Source organism: Podarcis gaigeae (genome assembly GCF_964106915.1).
Source record: "Podarcis gaigeae genome assembly, chromosome: 1".
Lineage (NCBI taxonomy): Eukaryota > Metazoa > Chordata > Lepidosauria > Squamata > Lacertidae > Podarcis > Podarcis gaigeae.
The window spans coordinates 23143004-23162711 of NC_139678.1; the positions used below are offsets into that span (position 1 = coordinate 23143004).

The 19708-nt window shown below is 42.6% G+C and overlaps 1 protein-coding gene across 1 annotated transcript in view; it reads left to right on the forward strand.

Annotated features, from left to right (window-relative positions):
- Positions 1 to 19708, forward strand: part of CCDC88C (coiled-coil domain containing 88C) — a 99632-nt gene that overhangs the window by 31610 nt on the left and 48314 nt on the right. Inside the window, exons 4-7 of the mRNA XM_083730410.1 lie at positions 4354 to 4423; positions 17204 to 17262; positions 17467 to 17550; positions 19224 to 19364. Coding sequence (XP_083586536.1) covers positions 4354 to 4423; positions 17204 to 17262; positions 17467 to 17550; positions 19224 to 19364 — 354 coding nt within the window. The remainder of the gene's footprint in view (positions 1 to 4353; positions 4424 to 17203; positions 17263 to 17466; positions 17551 to 19223; positions 19365 to 19708) is intronic.

The window sequence follows — 19708 nt, forward strand, 5'->3', positions numbered from 1 at the left end:
ATGTGCCCTGTGTTAATCATCACACTAACTATAATACAGATTTATTGATATGTTTATTTATAACCTGCCATTAACAGGAATGTCCCATAAAGGTTTACAGTATATAAAAACACAACATAAAAGACTACTCCTTGCAAATATGGTAACCCCCAAACGATACCATACAGGGAAGATACCAAAACCAATTCTTCAGTTTTAAAAGGCCTGAGGTGGTACTAGGTATGTCTCTGGGAGGAGGGCATTCCACATGCCTGGGGGCTATCTCTACGAAGGCCCCCCCTCATGAACCAAATCTCTCAGAGTGGCAGGAAGGGCTTCCCACTGATTTTAATAAACCTATAGGGAAAGAGGTCCTCTTTCAGTTGTATGGGGCCCAAATCTTTTTAAAAACAGTTCATTTAAAATATTCGAAACCTTTCACATTTAATATCAAGCATTCAGTCCTTTTATTTCTATGCCGCCTTTACAAAGTTAAAACCATGCTCCAGGCGGTTTACAACATATAAAAAATTACACAGGTGCAAAGATAACAAAAGTAGTCATAAGCAATAAACAAAACAAAACAAAATCAAAAACCGTATAATCAAGTTGAACCACTTCCACATAAATCATAAGATCCGAAATAAATAAAGAAATAATAATATCTGGTGATTGTGATTTACACACGCCTTGGAGAACATTTTGAGGAGTTTATCCATTTTCTAAATAAATAAATATACATTATTATCAAGAACAACATACTGACCATATTATTACGAATAAATCTATATTAGCTTATGGATTGAAAGTTGAATTGTCATTTTATTTTATTTTTATTTATAAGGGGAAAATGGGGCAATTTATCCATCGACTGCAGGTTGATAAGGACAATTGTGAACATATAGATTTTTGTGTGTTTGCTTATTAATTACATGTGAATAGCAAAAGACTGCTCAGCATTGTCCTGTGAGTAATCAACAAATGGAATTTACTTGGCTCAGGCATTAGATTACAAGAGTCAGCGGATGGTACCCTGTGAATTATTTATTTGGTCCCCTTTTAAGTTGGTACAAGATTGAAATGTGATTTCATATTAGCTCTGTTCATTCTTTGGATTAAAAGATGAATCCTGAAAGTTAACATAAAGACATTGGCGTCTGATCTAAGCAAGGTGGGGATGCTAGGATCTTGATGATTCTGTGGTGATAGTCTGAAGCCCAAATAGAAGTGCATGTTTGTGGGTTTAGGTCAGCGTTGCTTTTCATGCAGGCTCAGTTGATTCTGAATCCCCAAAGAAGCTTGAAAACAAGTGGGACATTTTATCTGCAACAGGTGTTCATATAAAACATGCTTAAGGTTTGGTTGGGTGTTTGTAGATTGACTACTAGAATGCTATAAGCAGCCCCAGCAAATGACAGGCGTGCTACTTCTGATTTGCAAGCAAATATGACAGTGGAGTCTATATTAGCATGCAGAAGTAAGGACAAAAACGAGGGATGACCTTTTGATGATGGGCATGTGGTGGTCCCAGCAGATGGTGTGTGTTTCTAAATTTAAAAATGTGTGTATTAAGAAGCTACAAGCATGAATGTACTGCAATGCGCAACCACATGGTGGCTGCGTACTTTTGTGACATGAGGAAACGCCTAGTCATCCTTGTTTCAGGCTCCAAGAATGAAGCCAAATTTGTTAATGAATTAAAAATTCTCTTAAGTGCAGCAGAAAGTTTGCCCTTGATGGTAATCAGGTCTTTTGGGCAATAAAGAACCTGTACAATCTCCTGATGGGCCACCTGTGGCATCTTCAGATGTTGTTAGACTCCCAACTCCCATCATCCCCAATCCGCATGGCCCCAGTGGTCAGGGATGATGGGAGTTGTAGTTGAGCAACACCTGTCAAGGAATGCACACGGCAGATAGTTAACTCTCTGTTGTCAAAGACTTAGGATGCGTTGATCTTGGTGTCTCTGTTGACAGTCTCTTCTACAGCTCAGGAGACCTATACACACCAGCCTAGCGTTTAGGCAGCTATTCCCAGGTCTGCACTCCATGGAGCAGTTGAAGCAACAGGGGACCCCTTCCACCTCCACCATGTTATGTACCTTCCCCCGATGAGCTGTGTGCATGGAGGCTACGCCTGTGTGGACGCTTACTCTGCTTACCTCTTTTCGATCCCCTCCTGGTTCTGGGAGACGGTGGTGCAGGAGAGGGTGAGGAAGCACCTGGCTCTTCACTTGCCTGACCACTGGCAATTTGGTGGCCCCCTCAAACTTTTTACTGGGTGGGGCTGAATGGACCTTGACCTCTAGGAGTTTGCAGGGGTTGGCAAAGTTTTTGTGGCTTGGGCCGGTTCACGGTCCCGCAGACGCCGTGGTGGGCCAGAGAGAGTGTGCGCACGCATGCACAAATGCTATTTCCAGCACACAGGAGGCATGTGCAGCTCCTGCAGCCAATGGGAAGCTGGCCAGTGTCGTGGAAGGCGGTCCCTGCTCTGCTCCGCTCTGGTTTAGCGCAGTGCACGGGAACCGACCGAGTGGGCGGCAGGGGTCCCCAAGCGGGCGGGGGGGGTGTCCACGGTCCGGTTAAACGACCCCCATGGGCCACTTGTGGCCCATGGGCCTTAGGTTGCCGACCCCTGCTCCTATACGCCCACCCCATTTGAATTTATCATATGCTGTATACTAGAATGGATTTTGCAGTTAGTTTTGTCTGATCAATGTACTGTAGAATGAATTATTTTTAAAAACTCAAGATCTCTAGATGTTCAGTGCTTTCTTTTGGGCGTGCAGCTTAATTCAAAAGGTCTAGAGTCTACAGATTCTTATTGGCGGAGCCGCTGAAAAATATGCCACTATGCTTACCAGAATTGCTTCCAGGAAGCAGCACCTGCCAGCATCGTTCCACCAGCTCATGCATTACTTCCTGCAGGAGTCTGCAGCCACAGGGCCTCTCGGTGGGGAGCATTTTAGAGTACGCAAAGCTGCCCCTAGACGGGAAGTGGAATTTATGGTTCTATGCCCACTTCTTTCACTTCACATTCATTTGAAGGCATTATAAGACCTTTGCATTCAGTAATGATGATAAAACCGTTTGGCATTGTACACTCTATATCTATATCTATATATTAAAAAGAGCAAATGTTTCTGGTCTAAAAATTGAGGGAATTTGGGGGAGAGGCAGAGATTAGAGGTCATTTGCAAGTGAAAAGCTTCATACAAGGGGCAGGGGACCCCTTTTTAATCCAAGGGGACACATTCTCTTCTGGGCAGTATTCTGAGAACCACATACCAAGGATGGGAGGGGCCAGAAGCAAAAGTAGGCAGGGCAAAAAATGTAAAGTTTTAAAATTGTACAGTAGACTGGTTTCTATGCACACTGTCCCTCACCCCTCTCTGTATTCTACCCAGGCAGTCAAGAGGCATTATAAGAGTTCAAGGAAACATGTCAGGCAGGGGAAAAGACTTAGGGTGCAAAGCAGTGAGGGGGGGTGCTCTGCAAAGAGGGGGGCTGGCATGGGGAGAGCTGTGAGGACCATATAGAGGGTCCCAGAGAGCCACATTTGGCCCTTATGTCTGAGGTTCCCCACTGCTCCATTGCAAGGAAGGAGAGATGTACGTGTCCGGATGCTGGAATGTTAAGGGGGTGCAAAACAAGGGGGGTATAAAATGAGAGCAAGTAGCCCGAGAGGAGGATATTGGCACACTGAAGACAAAATAGGTTAAGAGAGAGAGAGAAAAAAACAAGAGGCTGGAAAAATAAAGAGTTTTGAAAGCAAAAGTAGTGGTTGAAATGATCTTACAAGGAAATGGAAGATAATCTGTTGCAACCTCCCTACCTCTGCTCCAGCCTTAGCACAGTTCAGTGGTACCTCGGGTTACATACGCTTCAGGTTACAGACTCCGCTAACCCAGAAATATTACCTCGGGTTAAGAACTTTGCTTCAGGATGAGAACAGAAATCATGTGGCAGCAGTGGGAGACCCCATTAGCTAAAGTGGTGCTTCAGGTTAAGAACAGTTTCAGGTTAAGAATGGACCTCCGGAACGAATTAAGTACGTAACCAGAGGTACCACTGTAAAGCACTCTCAGAATCACCCCTGCTGCTTTCTCTTGTCCCCCTGCCCACACACATATACACATTCACCAAATTAGCAAATGTGCAGGTGTGCTCTAAAAGCCCAAGTCTCACTTATGAGTTTTGATGCTGCCTCCATGAACAAATTTACTTCTTCAAGGCAGCAGTCTGTTTGTCTAGGCAAGTCATATTAAATAACTAGTAAAGTACTACATTCTCAAAGCTGCTTTAAAAACAACTGTCTCTAAAAACAACTGGCATTAGTTTTCATTATTCTATCTCCTCTTTTTTCATATTTTAGGAGGTCCTCCAGCAACTGATCATTATGAATTTGCCAAACGTCTTGATAGTTGGCAAAGATCCTCTGTCTGGTGAGTAGCCTTGCGACGCTCTGTCCTCTTAAATTTCAAAAATAGTGACTGTATGGAAAAGTATTTGCAACTTTCTCAGCTGAAATTAGTTTGGTGCAGAAGAAAATAAGGAGACTAAAAGAGAGGTGGGTATAAGCAAGGGGTAGCCATTTACAGTATATGTGTTCTGCTTCCATTGGAAATCGGCACTGGAGGCCTTTTCTCCTGAGTCACGTGGGGCAAATGCATTTTACACTGAGTCAGCACTGTGGAATTGCAGTCATTCGAAAGGTGAGAGCAAGAGTTGTGATTTCAGCTGCAGCACCTTTTCCCTCTGCAGCTTGTTGCCAAAGTGTAAAAAAATAATAATTCTTGGCCATGTTGCCAACTAGAGGCAAGGTCCTGTGGCCGCATTTTGAACCACCTTTATGTTTTCTGTACTGCTAAACAGAACTTGATCCAGAGCGTAATGGAAGCCAGGTACAGGTTCCTCTGCTTCGAAAACAGGAAGCCAGTTGTTCAAGGCTACACAGCAGGTGCCAATAGTGGGTTGGTTCCCTCTGTAGTGTAAGCTTCCAACAACAGAAGGTGGGTCAGTTCAGAACTAACACGCCCATATATGTGTCTCACAGGACTCATAAATAAACTTGACGGGGCCTTTGTGTGGATGTGCTCAACTTGGTTCATTATTGCACAAGCCCCTTGCAGAAAACAGGTTGAAATTTTGATTTAGAGCTGACTAGGACGAAGGCTCAAACCTTTGTTCAGCATGGTGTGTCAATGAACAGAATTGAGCAGGGCCACACAAGGGCATCAGATTTGGGATTTTTTAAAGACATATTTATTTCTATAAATGTTTATACACTGCACTTCTGGACGGAGCACACCCATATCTTGCATTGATATGGACATGGCATTGCAGTAGCGTCTCTGATCGGTAAGCCACTTGCTGCAATAGTTTGATCCTCCGGTGTCTCTTCTGAAAGCATATCCAGTGTGGGGTTTGTAAAACTGCCTTGCAAAATAAATAAATAAACAAACCCTTGCCCTCCAAATCCTCTGGAATCCTCACAGTCATCTGGTAACTTAAAGGAGCTGTCAGGTCTTAGTCATCACTGGTGTGTGTGTGTGTGTGTGTGTGTGTGTGTGTGTGTGTTTAAATGATGTGGCTTGAAGTACCCTTTCCCCCTCCAGAGCTCCTCCTTCTCCTATCTAGCACTATCAGCTGATTCCTCTTCTCCTTCTCCCTCTTTTTCTTCTTCTTCCTGTGTCTTGACAACTACACTTCCTACTCTTCCCAGACAGTCACACTGCGAATCTGTAAATCTGATACTGAACTATGTGGAGTCCCAACAATTGCTTTGAGGGTTCTGTGCCTGAGAAGCTTGCTGCAGACTTCAGTTTTTAGCTCTTACATGTCAAAGCAATTCTTTATTTTCTCCCTCCCTTTGAACTTTTTAGGGTTGCCCCAATCAAACATTCTTGCACCTTTCATTCAATTATTTCACTGAACTTAAACGTTTCATATTGAGAACAAACTGTTTTTACCCTGCATTCAGAGGAACTTGTGGAAGAAGGGAGAACAAGATGTGATCCAGGTGTTTTTGGCTTGCAATTAGACATATATCATTAAGTCTTTCAGCCCAGATCCACCTCCCCCCACCCACCTCAAAACTGTAAGTTCATAGCATAGTATTGCATTAATATTGTATCTGTGCATAAATTGACCAATTCAGAAACTGGAAAGGCCATAGCTCAGCGGTAGAGGGCATGCCTAGCATGTAGAACATTCCTAGGATATAGATAATACAGAAAAGAGCGCTTAAGCATGCACAGAGTGCCTTTATCTCACCACTGAGCAGCTACATTCAATCTGGAATGTGTGACTTCCAGAGAAGCTTGAGTTCCAGGAGTATAATATGATGTAATCCAATACAGAGGCATCTTTTGTTCTCTTGGCTAAGCTGTTGCTGCTCCATCAGTGACCAGCACCTCTCTGGCATCCACGTTCACTGCAGTCTATTAAGCCCATGAAAGAGAGGAAAACAAAGGAGCAAAAAAATGTATATAGGGAAGAAAAAGAGAGGACAGAAGTCAGGAAGAGGGAAAAGGTTAGCAATAAATTTGTACTCGTGCACCGATCTCTTATTCAGAGAGAGACTGTAATCCTGAGCTGTCTCTGCCCATCCATTATGGTTGCAGCCCCATTGTAAGGTGTTCATTGAACTAATGCCTGAGACCCAAGATCATTGTTGGGCTTTGGCCATCTCAATGAAACTGATCTCTCCCAGCATTCACATCTCTAAAGAATTGGCATTTGTTTGTAATGTGCGTCTTTAATTTTGTGCCAGCTACAGGTATTTTTTTGCCTTTTCCTTGCAGAAGTGTAGGCAGTTGTGTTGGTTTTCCCGTAACAGGGAAGCATTCTGAAACTGGCAGCATTTGCCAGAGGGAGTGAGGAGGCCCAGTCTTGGGCAGGCAGCAAAAAAAGAAGGCTTTTGGAGGCCCTAGTAGGGCATGGCCAGTGAGCTTCATTCTGCTTCCTGGGTCCTGTGGCTTCCTGGGCCTGCTTTAGGAGTTCAATGAGAGGACATATTTAGGGATTCAATGAGAACACAATGTGCACATATTAGTCTGGTGGTCTTGAGAGATTTTTCAAATCACCCCCCCCCCCAAATGAAACAGAAGCAAATTCCCTCCCCTTGAATGAATGTGCCAAAATAAAGTCCTTGTAGAGGGGAAAGCCAGGAACCTCCCCCAATGAATGTCTGTATTTTTGGTCCTTTTAATCATTAAAGGTTTAAGCTCCCACTTCCATATTTACTTTTCACACCCAGTTTCCTTCCTCATTTTGTTCCACAATTTTCCAAGGAGCCAAAATGTAGTACAGGATAAAATGTGTCTGCATAACTCTGAAGTGAAAAGTTGGGTGGCACAAGTCAGCAGATGCTAGTGTTGGAAATTTAGACGATGGATTTTTTTCCTGCATCCTTTTAGATACCATGTGGCAATAAAAAAAAATTGGGACCACACTCAGTTTCTGGTGAGACCTGAATAGCCATTGGCTCAGCGACTTTAAGCGTTACGGTATCTCTGTGAGCATTTTAGCTGCTCAGAGGTTTCTGTTGGCTTGCGAGGTCTAGAGACCAGTTGGAGCTGCTGTAGCAAAATGGTGCAAGCAAAAGGCAAGGCAGCCGGGCTGGCCTTGCTATATAGCAGGCCAAAGCAACCTGCCCCATGGGGGGTGGGAGAGAAAATAGATGAAGGCAGGAATTGGTATCTGAATGACACAGCAAGATTTACTAAGATGTTTGCCTTTGTTGTCCCTGAGAGAAGTTCAATTCAACTGGAACTCTGCATGTGTAAAAGGTAAAGGGATCCCTGGCCATTCGTGACCGACTCTGGGGTTGCGGCGCTCATCTCGCTTTATTGGCCAAGGGAGCCGGCTTACAGTCATGCGAACAGCATGACTAAGCCGCTTCTGGCGAACCAGAGCAGTGCACGGAAACGCCATTTACCTTCCCGACAGAGCAGTACCTATTTATCTACTTGCACTTTGAGGTGCTTTTGAACTGCTAGGTTGGCAGGAGCAGGGACCGAGCAACGGGAGCTCACCCCGTTGCGGGGATTCAAACCGCCCACCTTCTGATCGGCAAGTCCTAGGCTCTGTGGTTTAGACCACAGCGCCACCCGCGTCCCATCATCTGCACATGTACCAAGTGGTTATTTTGGCTTTGCTCTGAGAAATGAGTGCAGCACCAGCGCAAGGAATTAGCGGAGCTTATCAAGGGAAACCCCCACTGGTTTGTGCCAAATTTCATCCTCATAGCAGAAGCTGTAGGATTTCCTTGTTCTCACCGGTATTCATAATGGATTGTGTATGCTCAAGTCTGATTACTCCTTGGAACTCCTACCATATCTAATGCTAGTAGATGCCTTTATATAGCATTAATTAACTCTGTACAGTCATGGTGGCATCTGTCGGCAAGCACCTTCCCATGGTAATTGGATTGCCCATCTTTACATTTCCAGGGAAACTTTTCTGATTTTCCACACAAAGAACATCTCAGGCGCCTGAGATTGACCAAAGGCCCCTTGTGGTTACCCTCCCGCCATATGACAAGAAACTGGTACCGATCTAATGACCCAGTACATGAATTAACATGCCCTTCCTATCCAGCCCTATCCTTAACAAGATCATCCAATTATTTCCAGAGTCATCACGTCCGTTGCAATAGCCTCTGTGGTGTGTGGTTGATTCCATTATAAGTTTCCCAATGTGATAGTTCTGTGAACACATGTGAATAGACATAAACATACATGGTAACCTGCTTCTGTGTGTGGGTGCATTTGAGCTCCAATCCTGACAGCCAAATGGCATGGGCTGGCACTGAGGACAGCACTGCTACAAGGGTAGCCCAGAAACTGAGTTGGAAAATGTGACTATACACAGAAGGCATTACCAAAAAATGTGTCTGCAAATTTGTGGGCCACCTATTGTGCAATCTCAAATTTCTTTTAGAAAAAAAAATCTATTAAGGGGGCAAACTAGATAAATCAAATGTCTTTGTTTTAAACCAAAGTTCTCTTGCTGTCTTCTCCCATTTTTCCAGCCTATGGTTTTTCCCCTCCCTCATTTTGTTTCTTCACCTTTCTATCCTTTTGTTGTTGGTGTGCTAATCTCTTTTTCTTGGCCTCCCACAACAATCCTGCCATCTGTTTTTCACCATCGCTTTCCTGTGTGAGTGTGAGGGGTCCAGGTCCTGTATTGTATGTAACACAGCTTCCAGAGTACAGGTTTTATTCCCTCTGGACTTGGCCCACTGTGGGGAGCAGATGGCCTTCCTGCAAATCCCTTGGTTTAATGGCTCAGTGACCTAGTGTGACAGGGGCTGCCGTGGAATTTTTTAGAAAATAGGGGAAATGCCATTGTGTTTGATTTTTTTGAAGAGCCGTGGCTGTTTGTGCGGACCTAAAATGCCAAAAGTTCTGTGATCCTTTAAAGTCTTGGTTTATTGTGGGATATAGTTTCTGTAGGCAAGATGAACCCTACAAAGACATTGTCAGAGAAGGAGCTAGATATAGATATAGATGCATTGCTTGACGTGCTATGAAGAAAAGGGAAGATCTTAAAGTTAACCCAGGTTTGAATCCCTTACTTCGCAGTGGCACTCACGGGGGAATCTTGGACCAGTCACTAACTTACCTTACTGGTTTGTTGTGAGGATAATATGAGGATGGGCGAACCACATGTGCTGCTTTGAGCTGCTTGGAGGGACGGCAGGATATAAATGTAATTGCAATATTAATAATACAAAACCTAATTTAAAAGTAGTCTGCCTTTTCCAAAACTGTAAAACGTGGGTGCTGAAGAATTGCCATTTACACCAAATGGAGAGCAGCTGGCCGTCAGATTCCTCGATTCAGCCCTGTCAGATATTGTTAACTGATTCCTGATCTACAGCTTTCCATGCAAGCTCTCCCTTTAATTTCTGCTTAAATATTTAGGCTGAGAACTTAAGTCTCCCAAGGCTCTTGGCTGATGCCTTCTGACAGCACTTAATACACACACAACTACCATTTAATTATCGGTATGGTTTCACCAGTCTCAGCTGGGCTGCGGAGCAAGCATCTTGGTAATGCAAATCTAGACATTAAAAGGACAATGCGGAAGGGCTGCTGTGGCTGGGCCATTCTCAGATGTGTCAATCTGCTATTTTATGCTTGGCATATGGTACAGACCAGGAGGGTGTTAGCACTAGCCAGCTCTGTCACTGAATCTAATTAGCGTTCCTCTTTGCTTGTTTCTCTTCATGCAAATAGGGGGTGGTGAACCTGTTAACTTCACCTCCCCCCCCCCCCGAGCGTTAATCCAAGGGTGACTTAAAGAAATAATGTATATGGGACTAGACCACAGATGGGCACCTTGAAGGAATAATGCATATGTGGCCTCCAGCAGCTCCTCTGGATCCATTATTCCATTCCATCGGAGTTCCTTATTATTTATTAATATTTTAATATAATAAAGATCTCCTTATAAGTTTACAGGAAAGCAACAAAAATACAGCGGTCAATAACAATTCCTGAAAACAAAGTAAAAACAAAGCTGAACTGTCCATCACAAATGTAACTCAGCACTGTGTGAAACAAAACAAAAAAAGAAATTAAAAGTCAGGGTCCAGAGAAGTTTGTTTAAACAGACAAGTTTCAAAGAGGCATTTCAAGGGCCTTCCAATTTATTCAAGGGAGGGCATTCCAGAAAGTCCTTCCTGTACAGTTCCCTTGTATTTTTCCTTCCTTGAAAAAGTGGCCCTTTCTGTATAGCTTCAGAACAATAATGCTGTTTTTTTTTTTTATTCTTTACTTTTTTCTGATTGTATGGCTTGGAGAAAAGGTCTTTTTCCCCCACCTCCACAACTGTCTTGAAATGAAATTAGTAGGCATGAATAAAGTCAGGAAGGAGTTTTAAGTACTGAAAAGCCATTGCAGGATACATCAATTTGCACTGAACATTAAGTGCCACCAGAGATAAATAGATTAAGAAGGAAAACGATTCAATTTACATTTTCATTAGGTAGTAAATTTGGGGGTGGGGGCAAAGTCTTCCTTTGGCTGCTTGAGATTACATTGATATTATTTTGTTATTAAAAAATTTAGGTGCTTGCATTCCCCCCCCCAAAAAAAATCTGGATTTTAATTTTTTTAATTACATGGGCAAGGTCATAGCCATGGCATGATACATGCAGAATGTTTTAAATCAGTTTAATAAGAACACAAGAGCAGACCTATCTAGTCTAGCCTCCCTGGCCAGTGGCCAGTGAGAAGTCAAGAAACAAAACATGAGCACCATATTTATTTATTTAGAACATTTTAAAACCCTCCCTACACCAGATGATTCCAGGGCAGGTTACAGTAGCATTGTTATGTATTCAGTGGTCTGTGTTTGCCTGAGCTTGAGTCGGGACTAAGGATTCTGAGCGCCTGTGTTCTGATTCGATACGTGATATCCAATCACAGAACATTTCAGGATTTGGGTTTCTGCCATTGGCCTTTAAACTCTGAGTCGTGATTTGCAGCTTGGAAGTTCAGACAGCCAATCACGTTGGGAGTGGAAGTGGCCCACGCATTCAGAAATCTATATAGCTCAGCTAAGACTCTTTTAAGACCATGAGACTCTTAATCTCGGGGCCGTGGGTCCAAGCCCCATGTTGGGCAAAAGATTCCTGCATTGCAGGTGTTTGGACCAGAGGACCCTCGTCTGTCCTTTCCAACTCTACGGTACAGTGGTAGCTTGGTTTAAGAACAGCTTAGTTTATGAACAACTTGGATTAAGAATGCTGCAAACCCGGAAGTCTTGGTTTGTGAACTTTGCCTTGGTAGCAGAACATGTTCTGCTTCCTGTTGAGTGTAAATTGAGTCCCCCGCAGCTATGGGAAAGCACGCCTTGGTTTAAGAATGGATTTCCGGAATAGATTAAATTTGTAAACCAAGGTACCACTGTACTATGTTTCCAAAGCAGTGGACTTGTTTGCATTTACAGTATTTATATATTTGCATTTGTGAATTTCTTCCTGTAAAACATCTCAAAGCCATTAACAAAAATGTTAACAACAAGAACATATGGAAAACAATCTTGGATGTAAAACATTTAGAAGAATTACATAGCTAAAAAGCCCAGGCAGATGGGTTTTTAACCTAGTGCCAAAATGCAAAGAATGACTGTGGCCGTCATATTTTGGTGGGGAGAGCATCCTATAATTAGGTTGCCACTAATGGGAAGGGCGCCACTAGTGTAACCACCCAAAGAGCTTCAGCCCATTGTTTTCTCCTGCAACTGACATTTCAGAGGCATGGTATGTTTGATATTGGAGATTACAATCCTTTGCACTGGTATGCGGGTCTGTGTTTTAATGATTTGTTGTTAAAAAGTTAGGTCTCTATATGTTTTGATTGATGTTTGATGTATTTTCCTCTTATGTTTGGTTGTATATAGTGCCCTGAGCTCCTTTGGAGAAATGGCAGTCCACAAATGCCCTAAATAAATAAATAAACACCATGACTCCCCCTCCTGGCAAAATACAAGCACTTTATGCAGTTACAAGCACAGGTACACAAGGAGTATATAGTCAAATATTCAGAATACATATGGCAAACAACTGAAGAGAATTTATAACATGGTAAACCTGAATTTAATTTATTGTGATGGAAAGAATGCATTTATAATCCGTTTAATCTGCATATTTACTACTCAATGTAATGAATCAAGCACCCCAGCTTTCTCCTTTTTTAAGCATGCACAAAGGCTTATAAGACCTTAATCAAGCAGAGTAGTTAACATGGGAATGCTAGTGTGTATTTTATTATAGGAGTTTGATTACACCGTCTACTGCAGAACCAGTCGCTTGAATCCTAAAACCCTTTGAAATCTCAGTCTAGACAGAACCAAACAGTTTATGCATATTTGTTTAACCCACTGTGTGGCCCATGTTTCCTGGTTCGGTTCTGCAATGTACTTGGAAGGATAAGTGTACATTATTCAAACGCCATGGTCCTATCAGGTACGCAGCACAAGAAGGCACTAAGCAGGTCTTAGAATAATGAAATACAATGGTGCTCAGCATAGCAAAATGCATAGGAACAAAGTAATACAAGGCAGCATTTGATATGCAATCAGCTTCATCAGCATTTGGCAGGAGCAGGTGATATCTTTTAAAGAGCTGCCATCAACTTCACTGCATGTCTGCTGCATTTTTTACTTGCCTGCAATTGTTTCCCATTAATGTCTAATAAGAATTCTTTTGTACCATCTGTCACTTGAGCATCAGTCATTCAAAGAGAAGCTGCGAAGAGCAGAGAAGTTCTGCTTAACTTAGCCTTATAATCATACAACATCAGTCAAAGCTTTCTTGGTTCTTTGGTGTTAAGTGCTGTGCTTGAAATCACTGTGTGCTGCGTGTGTTTAAAATATACACTAAATTTTGAAGTGCTTTTAGTATGTAGCTCTCCCCACACCCGTTTTACTTAAACTACAGTTTGCGTGTTAAAAGTAGCTGCTAGTGAAGGTCAGTCTGCATGCATGGAAAAGACCACCTTTTGAGGAAGGCATTGCGGGAAACAGTATTAAATAGCTTTGTATTGGAGGGAAATTGGGGTAGAAGAATGAACTGTAACCAGTGAATTACAGTTGGATAGATACAATTCTGCTATACATTGCAACAAACCATAGAAATGTAATATGGAAGACCGTTTAGCATGCCAACATTGTGTTAAACCCTGTTGTAAAAAAAGTTTAGCTTGGAAATCGGTTCAAAGGACTTAACTATTTTATGTACATTGGATGAATTCTTAAAATATAACAAAAAAAATTCCTTCCAATAGCACCTTAAAGACCAACTAAGTCAGTTCTTGGTATGAGCTTTCGTGTGTGCATGCACACGACAGCTCATACCAAGAACTGACTTGGTTGGTCTTTAAGGTGCTACTGGAAGGAATTTTTTTGTTTTGACTATGGCAGACCAACACGGCTACCTATCTGTAACTGAACCCAAAGATGTTGCCCAAACCTTTAAAGGCCCTGTAACATCAGGAGAAGGTGCTGCCACTCTGCTTCCCATTCTGTTTCTCCGCCGTTTCTTTTTGTCACCTTTCTTCCTTCTTCTTTTTGTCACCTTTCTGACTATGGCAGACCAACACGGCTACCTATCTGTATCTTAAAATATACTCCAGGGTAAGCAAGAAATACAAACAGTCCTTTTCTCTTGCCAGTATTTTCTTTTTTAATGGTGAAAGTTTGTCGTTGTCGTCCCCCCGCTTTCCATACTGAATTTCCACTCAAAGATGATTAGTAGTTCGGTTACTGGGTCTTTTTGTTAAATCTACGTTAGCATAATTGATTGACTCCATTCCAGTGTCCTATAGATAGGATCATATACTAGCACAGTCAAGGGGACAACTATTTTGGACAAAGGCTCACTCATGGAAAGGGCTGTAGCTCAGTGATAGAGTATTTTCTTTGGAGGCACATTGTTTCAGGTTCAATCCATGTTATCTCCAGATTAGGCTGGAATTGTCCCCAATCTGAAAAGCCTGGAAAGACACTGCTAGTCAATGTAGACAACTGGTTCCCAAGCTACTACATGGGAGACCCATGTAAGCCTCACTGTATCCAGGTCTTCATTGCCACCTGGGTGCAATCCATGCAAGCTTATAAATCAATAACCATCTACAGACAAAAAGCCTTAGCAAATGTAGAAATGTTATTATTGCAGCAAACTGTTTCCCCCCCAGGTCTGCGCCCCATGGGTCTTTGTATCCATGTCTTAATAGAATAATTGAAGTGTAGTACAATAATACAGTCAGGGGAGCATTTTCTGTAAAATAAAGACTTGATATTGTGATGGTCGCTCCACACTTTGGCCCCGATCCAGGAAAGCACTTAAGCAGATCAGCTATCTCACCTGCAGCTACACAACAGCTTTTGTGCACTTAAACTCACTGGGAGGCCCAAATTATTTGGTGGGAGTGGAAATCATTTGCATATACAAGTCTATGGAGCCCTTTACATTTTGGTGCCTTTCTTTAGATTTCGGGGGTGGGGGGAGACAACCTTTAAATGTTGAGTGAATTTCACTTACGTGAATGGCATTCATGGAATGGCATTGCCGGTGGCAGAACTCAAGTCCAGAGTGGCAGTGTAAGTGCCAGTCCAGAGGAAGAAACTGATACAGCTGCTTGCCTGGGAAGCCCTTTCTGTTTCTTCTTTTTGCCTGCCTCTCACCAGTCTCCTTGGCTACCACCGTTGTAGCACTGATATGTGCTAGGTATGTAGCTTTCGATAGCCTAAGAAGTAGTTGGCTTGTTGGGCTGGAACTGAAGACCTGGTGTCAGAGTTCAGCCCTGCCCAGACTTCAAACCTGAGGTCTCCTTAGAGGAGGTGCCCCCTGAGCAGATTTTCACACTTGCAGGAGGTCCTGGGAGTGAAGGTCCCAGGACCACCTTTCTGGGTTCCTGGCCAACTTTGATTCTGCCCGCCTCAATGTCACCCAGGGCCACAGGAGCACAGAAGACAGCATGCCAAGCTTCAGAGTTGTCACTAAACTTACAGTGCTCTTCATCCTTGGGTGGTCAGCTGTTGTTGTAGTGTATCATCTCCCATCATCTCCAGCCAGCTTCTTCAGTGGTGGCAGAGGCAGGTGGAGTGCCCGCAGGGCTGCTGCCTTAGGGGCTTCTGCCGCCTGAGGCAGCCACCTCAGTCTGCCTAATGGCTGAGCTGGCTCTGGCCTCCATTTTTTTCCTGAGATCTCAGTTTAAGCTGCTTCACTGCTGAAGGAACAACTCTCTTCCAAGCGCCCGTCTTTCTGACCCAGACACTTGAGCTTAGATACCCACTAGGTCAAAATTAAAAGTCATGAAATTAAAATACGCCTGCTTCTTGGGAGAAAGGCGATGACAAACCTAGACAGCATCTTAAAAAGCAGAGACATCACCTTGCCAACAAAGGTCCGTATAGTTAAAGCCATGGTTTTCCCAGTAGTGATGTATGGAAGTGAGAGCTGGACCATAAGAATTGATGCTTTTGAATTATGGTGCTGGAGGAGACTCTTGAGAGTCCCATGGACTGCAAGAAGATCAAACCTATCCATTCTTAAGGAAATCAGCCCTGAGTGCTCACTGGAAGGACAGATTGTGAAGCTGAGGCTCCAATACTTTGGCCACCTCATGAGAAGAGAAGGCTCCCTGGTAAAGACCCTGATGTTGGGAAAGATGGAGGGCATAAGAAGAAGGGGACGACAGAGGACAAGGTGGTTGGACAGCGTTCTCGAAGCTACAAACATGAGTCTGACCAAACTGCGGGAGGCAGTGAAAGACAGGAGGGCCTGGCGTGCTCTGGTCCATGGAGTCACGAAGAGTCGGACACGACTAAACAACAACAAGGTCAAAAAACTTATTGGTGATCTTGAACCATTCTCCACAGACTGATTTTGTTCTGAGGATTCAGAATAGAAAGTGCTACTTTGCATTCAGGACATTACAGGTTCAACCCTGGCATCTCTAGTTAAAAGACCCTTCCAGAGCAAGGGTAGGGAATTGCTTATGTTGCAGATCTTTGAGAGCTGGTGCCGGTCGGACTATATGGCAGTAGAATAGATGGGCAGGTGACACATCTCCTGTAAGGCTGCTTTTATGTGTTCAAATCTCTTGAAATGAGTCTGATTATTTGGTATAGATCAAGGCAGTGATATTTCATGGCGCCTTTATCGTCATGCAGACAAACAGCAGTCATTTTAATCACATCTAAAAGAAGCTGTGTGACGAGTCAAGGCGCTTTATTCTCAGCTGAAACAGAAAACTGCTTTTTTTTTTTTAGTGAATAGGTAGGAACACACATGCCAGTTCCTTGGGGAAAAGCAACTTGTTTCACATCAGCTATGCGTTGCTGCAAAAATAAATAAATTTGCACTGATTTGCATCAAGCGCAGAAAAACCATCCATTGCCTTTCATTGGTTTTATATTTATATATACTGCTAATTGTGCCGGCTTGTTCTTTGAGTTTTAAAAAGAATTCACAGTGATGAGGTTTGGGGTGGTTTTTTTCTTAACAGCTACAAGAGCTATGAACTGTAAACACGTCATCTCAAAGCTGAAACATTTCTTTTAAAAAGCAAATTGAAATGTAGAGATATGCCGCCTTTTTAATGCTATGTTGCTGAGGATACGTTGTTAGAAATCATTGACCTTTTTCATTTTAATAATCTTCATAATGATTTTCTAATATTTAATGGTCATTTTTCATCTCCTAGGGAAAAGTATGGATGAAATTAAAAAACTGCTTCTGCTAGTTTTGGGTTGTGCTGTGCAGGTAAGTTTACTCCTAATTTAGCACTACAGTTATAATTAGTAAACCTAATAAGCTAATTACCAATGCAAGCTATTAAATATCCCAGCCATATTTGTTTTATCATTTCCTCTCTAATATTCAGTATCTATAAAAAAGAAGGTGCAGTGCATTTTCAGTGCTCAATAAACAATTATGTGATGTGCCTTTTCTTGTTCCTCTTGATAGTGTGAAAGAAAAGAAGAATTCATTGAAAGGATAAAGCAACTAGATATTGAAACTCAGGCTGCAATAGTTTCTCATATTCAAGAGGTAAGATTCTCAACTCCTTTGTTCCTGTTCTCTTGTGTTCCAGTGGACTTTCCTCTAACTTCTCATTGAGTTTGTGAGTACAGGTGGCATGCATATCATGGCTTTCTGGCTCATAAATGTTTTGCTTTTCCTGTCTGTATTTGGGCCATAAATGGGAAATGCAAAAGAAAGATACCCAAATGGGCATAAAAACAACAACTGGAGCAACTCTTAAATGCAGCATTTGGTCTATAATATCACTATTACGTGTTAATGTTAGAGGAAGAAAATATGTGTAGATCATCGTTCTGCAAACTGGTATCTTCCAAACGTTGTCTGTCTACAGTTCCTATCAGCCCCAGCCAGCCAGCTGATTTAATAATCAGTTTAAGGCAGGAGATAGGAGATTTAAAAGGGAAATGGAGAGACTTCCAAAGGTTTTTGCCATCCTTTGTGAGTCTTCCTCTCCTTCTTTTGAGATGTCAGTAAGCTTGGGCTTAAAAGGGAAGGCAGAGACTTTGTTTCTCATGTTGTCCAAACCCAGGATCACGGTTAAGACCTCGCCTCTTTAACCATGATGTGTAGCCAAACTTTATCCCATGATTTACATCACAGAGAACTCTTAACCATGATTCTGAATTTGAAAGACATAGTGAATCAAACTTTGGCTTAGCTGCTATGCTATGCTGTACTAAAAGGACAGGGAAGGAGCAAAGTGGGTGGGAGCTCCTGTCTGGGAAGCCAGCACATAAACACAGTCCTTATAACTCATGGTTTGACTTGTCATGATGTGCGAACCAGGCCAGTGTCTCAAGAAGCTTTTAATGATACTGTATTAATGGTTCTGTAAACTGGAATTATTCACTTTAATCCCTGGCGAATGGGAGGAGAAGGATGGTTAAGTTTCTGATTGTCACCGAACTGCTTTTCCAAAATGGTGGGATGCAATCTTTTGTGAGGCTATTGTCCTGCCTCTAGATAGCTATGATTTGAAGCATTTTCCGCATTCATTGGAGTTTACATTTGTGCGGAAGTCAACAGTTTCAATTTCAAGAAGAGTGATTTGCCAAAGCAATATAAAACAGGGGCCAGCAAACTTTTTCAGCAGGGGGCTGGTCCACTGTCCCTCAGACCTTGTAGGGGGCCAGGCTATATATTGGGGGGGAAATTCCTATGCCCCACAAATAACCCAGACATGCATTTTAAATAAAAGCACACATTCTACTCATGCAAAAACATGCTGATTCCTGGACCATCCGTGGGCTGGATTTAGAAGGTGATTGGGCCAGATCTGGCCCCTGGGCCTTAGTTTGCCCACCCATGATATAAAAGGTCTCATATGATATAGGCAAATATGATATTAGCTAATGCAGCAATTACTATGGGAGTCTGTTGGAATGTGAATATTAACTTGCAATCCTAGGCATTATTTACAGGATATAGTCCTGTTGGACTCAATGGGACTCAATGTTTGCAGAATCAGCTTAATAGAATTGCAGATCTTACTGTGCAGCAGCCTTCTCCAGCCTTGTTGCTCTCCAAATGTCTTGGACTACAGCCGTCATCAAAACCAGCCAGCATGGGCCAAAGGTCAGAGGTGACGGTTGTTTGAGTGAGGCTGCTCTTCAGGCAAAACTCATGCACAGCTTCCAAAAAAGAGACAAATCTCCTACTTTTTTCTTTCTTCATTTCAGGTAACCCATAACCAGGAGAATGTATTTGACTTGCAGTGGCTAGAGCTCCCAGATATGGCTCCAGAAGAACTCGAGTCTCTTTCCAGAAATATGGTTTTCCATCTCAAGAGGCTGATCGATGAGAGAGATGAGTGCACAGAGGTATGGATAATGTATCTTGAATTGCTTTTTATTTATGTTGAAGACAATGCAGTTTGTTAGAAGTATTGTGCTATACTTTCCTTTTCCGGTTAACCTTTTGCTCTTATATTGATCTCTGGCTGTTTGGGGCCTGTCTTTTTAAATTAATAAATAAAGCCTCTGTTTCCCTCGGCCATGGTCTTAATTAACAATGCAAGTTTTCCACCTGCGTGTTTCCATAACATGAAGAGCACAGCTTCCTAGTTAAAAACTGTGCCAGATGTACTGAAATCTTTGATGTTTCTGCTTGGCTCACCTTGTATCTGAGGTGTTCTACATAATATGCAGAATGAGGCGATAAAGTT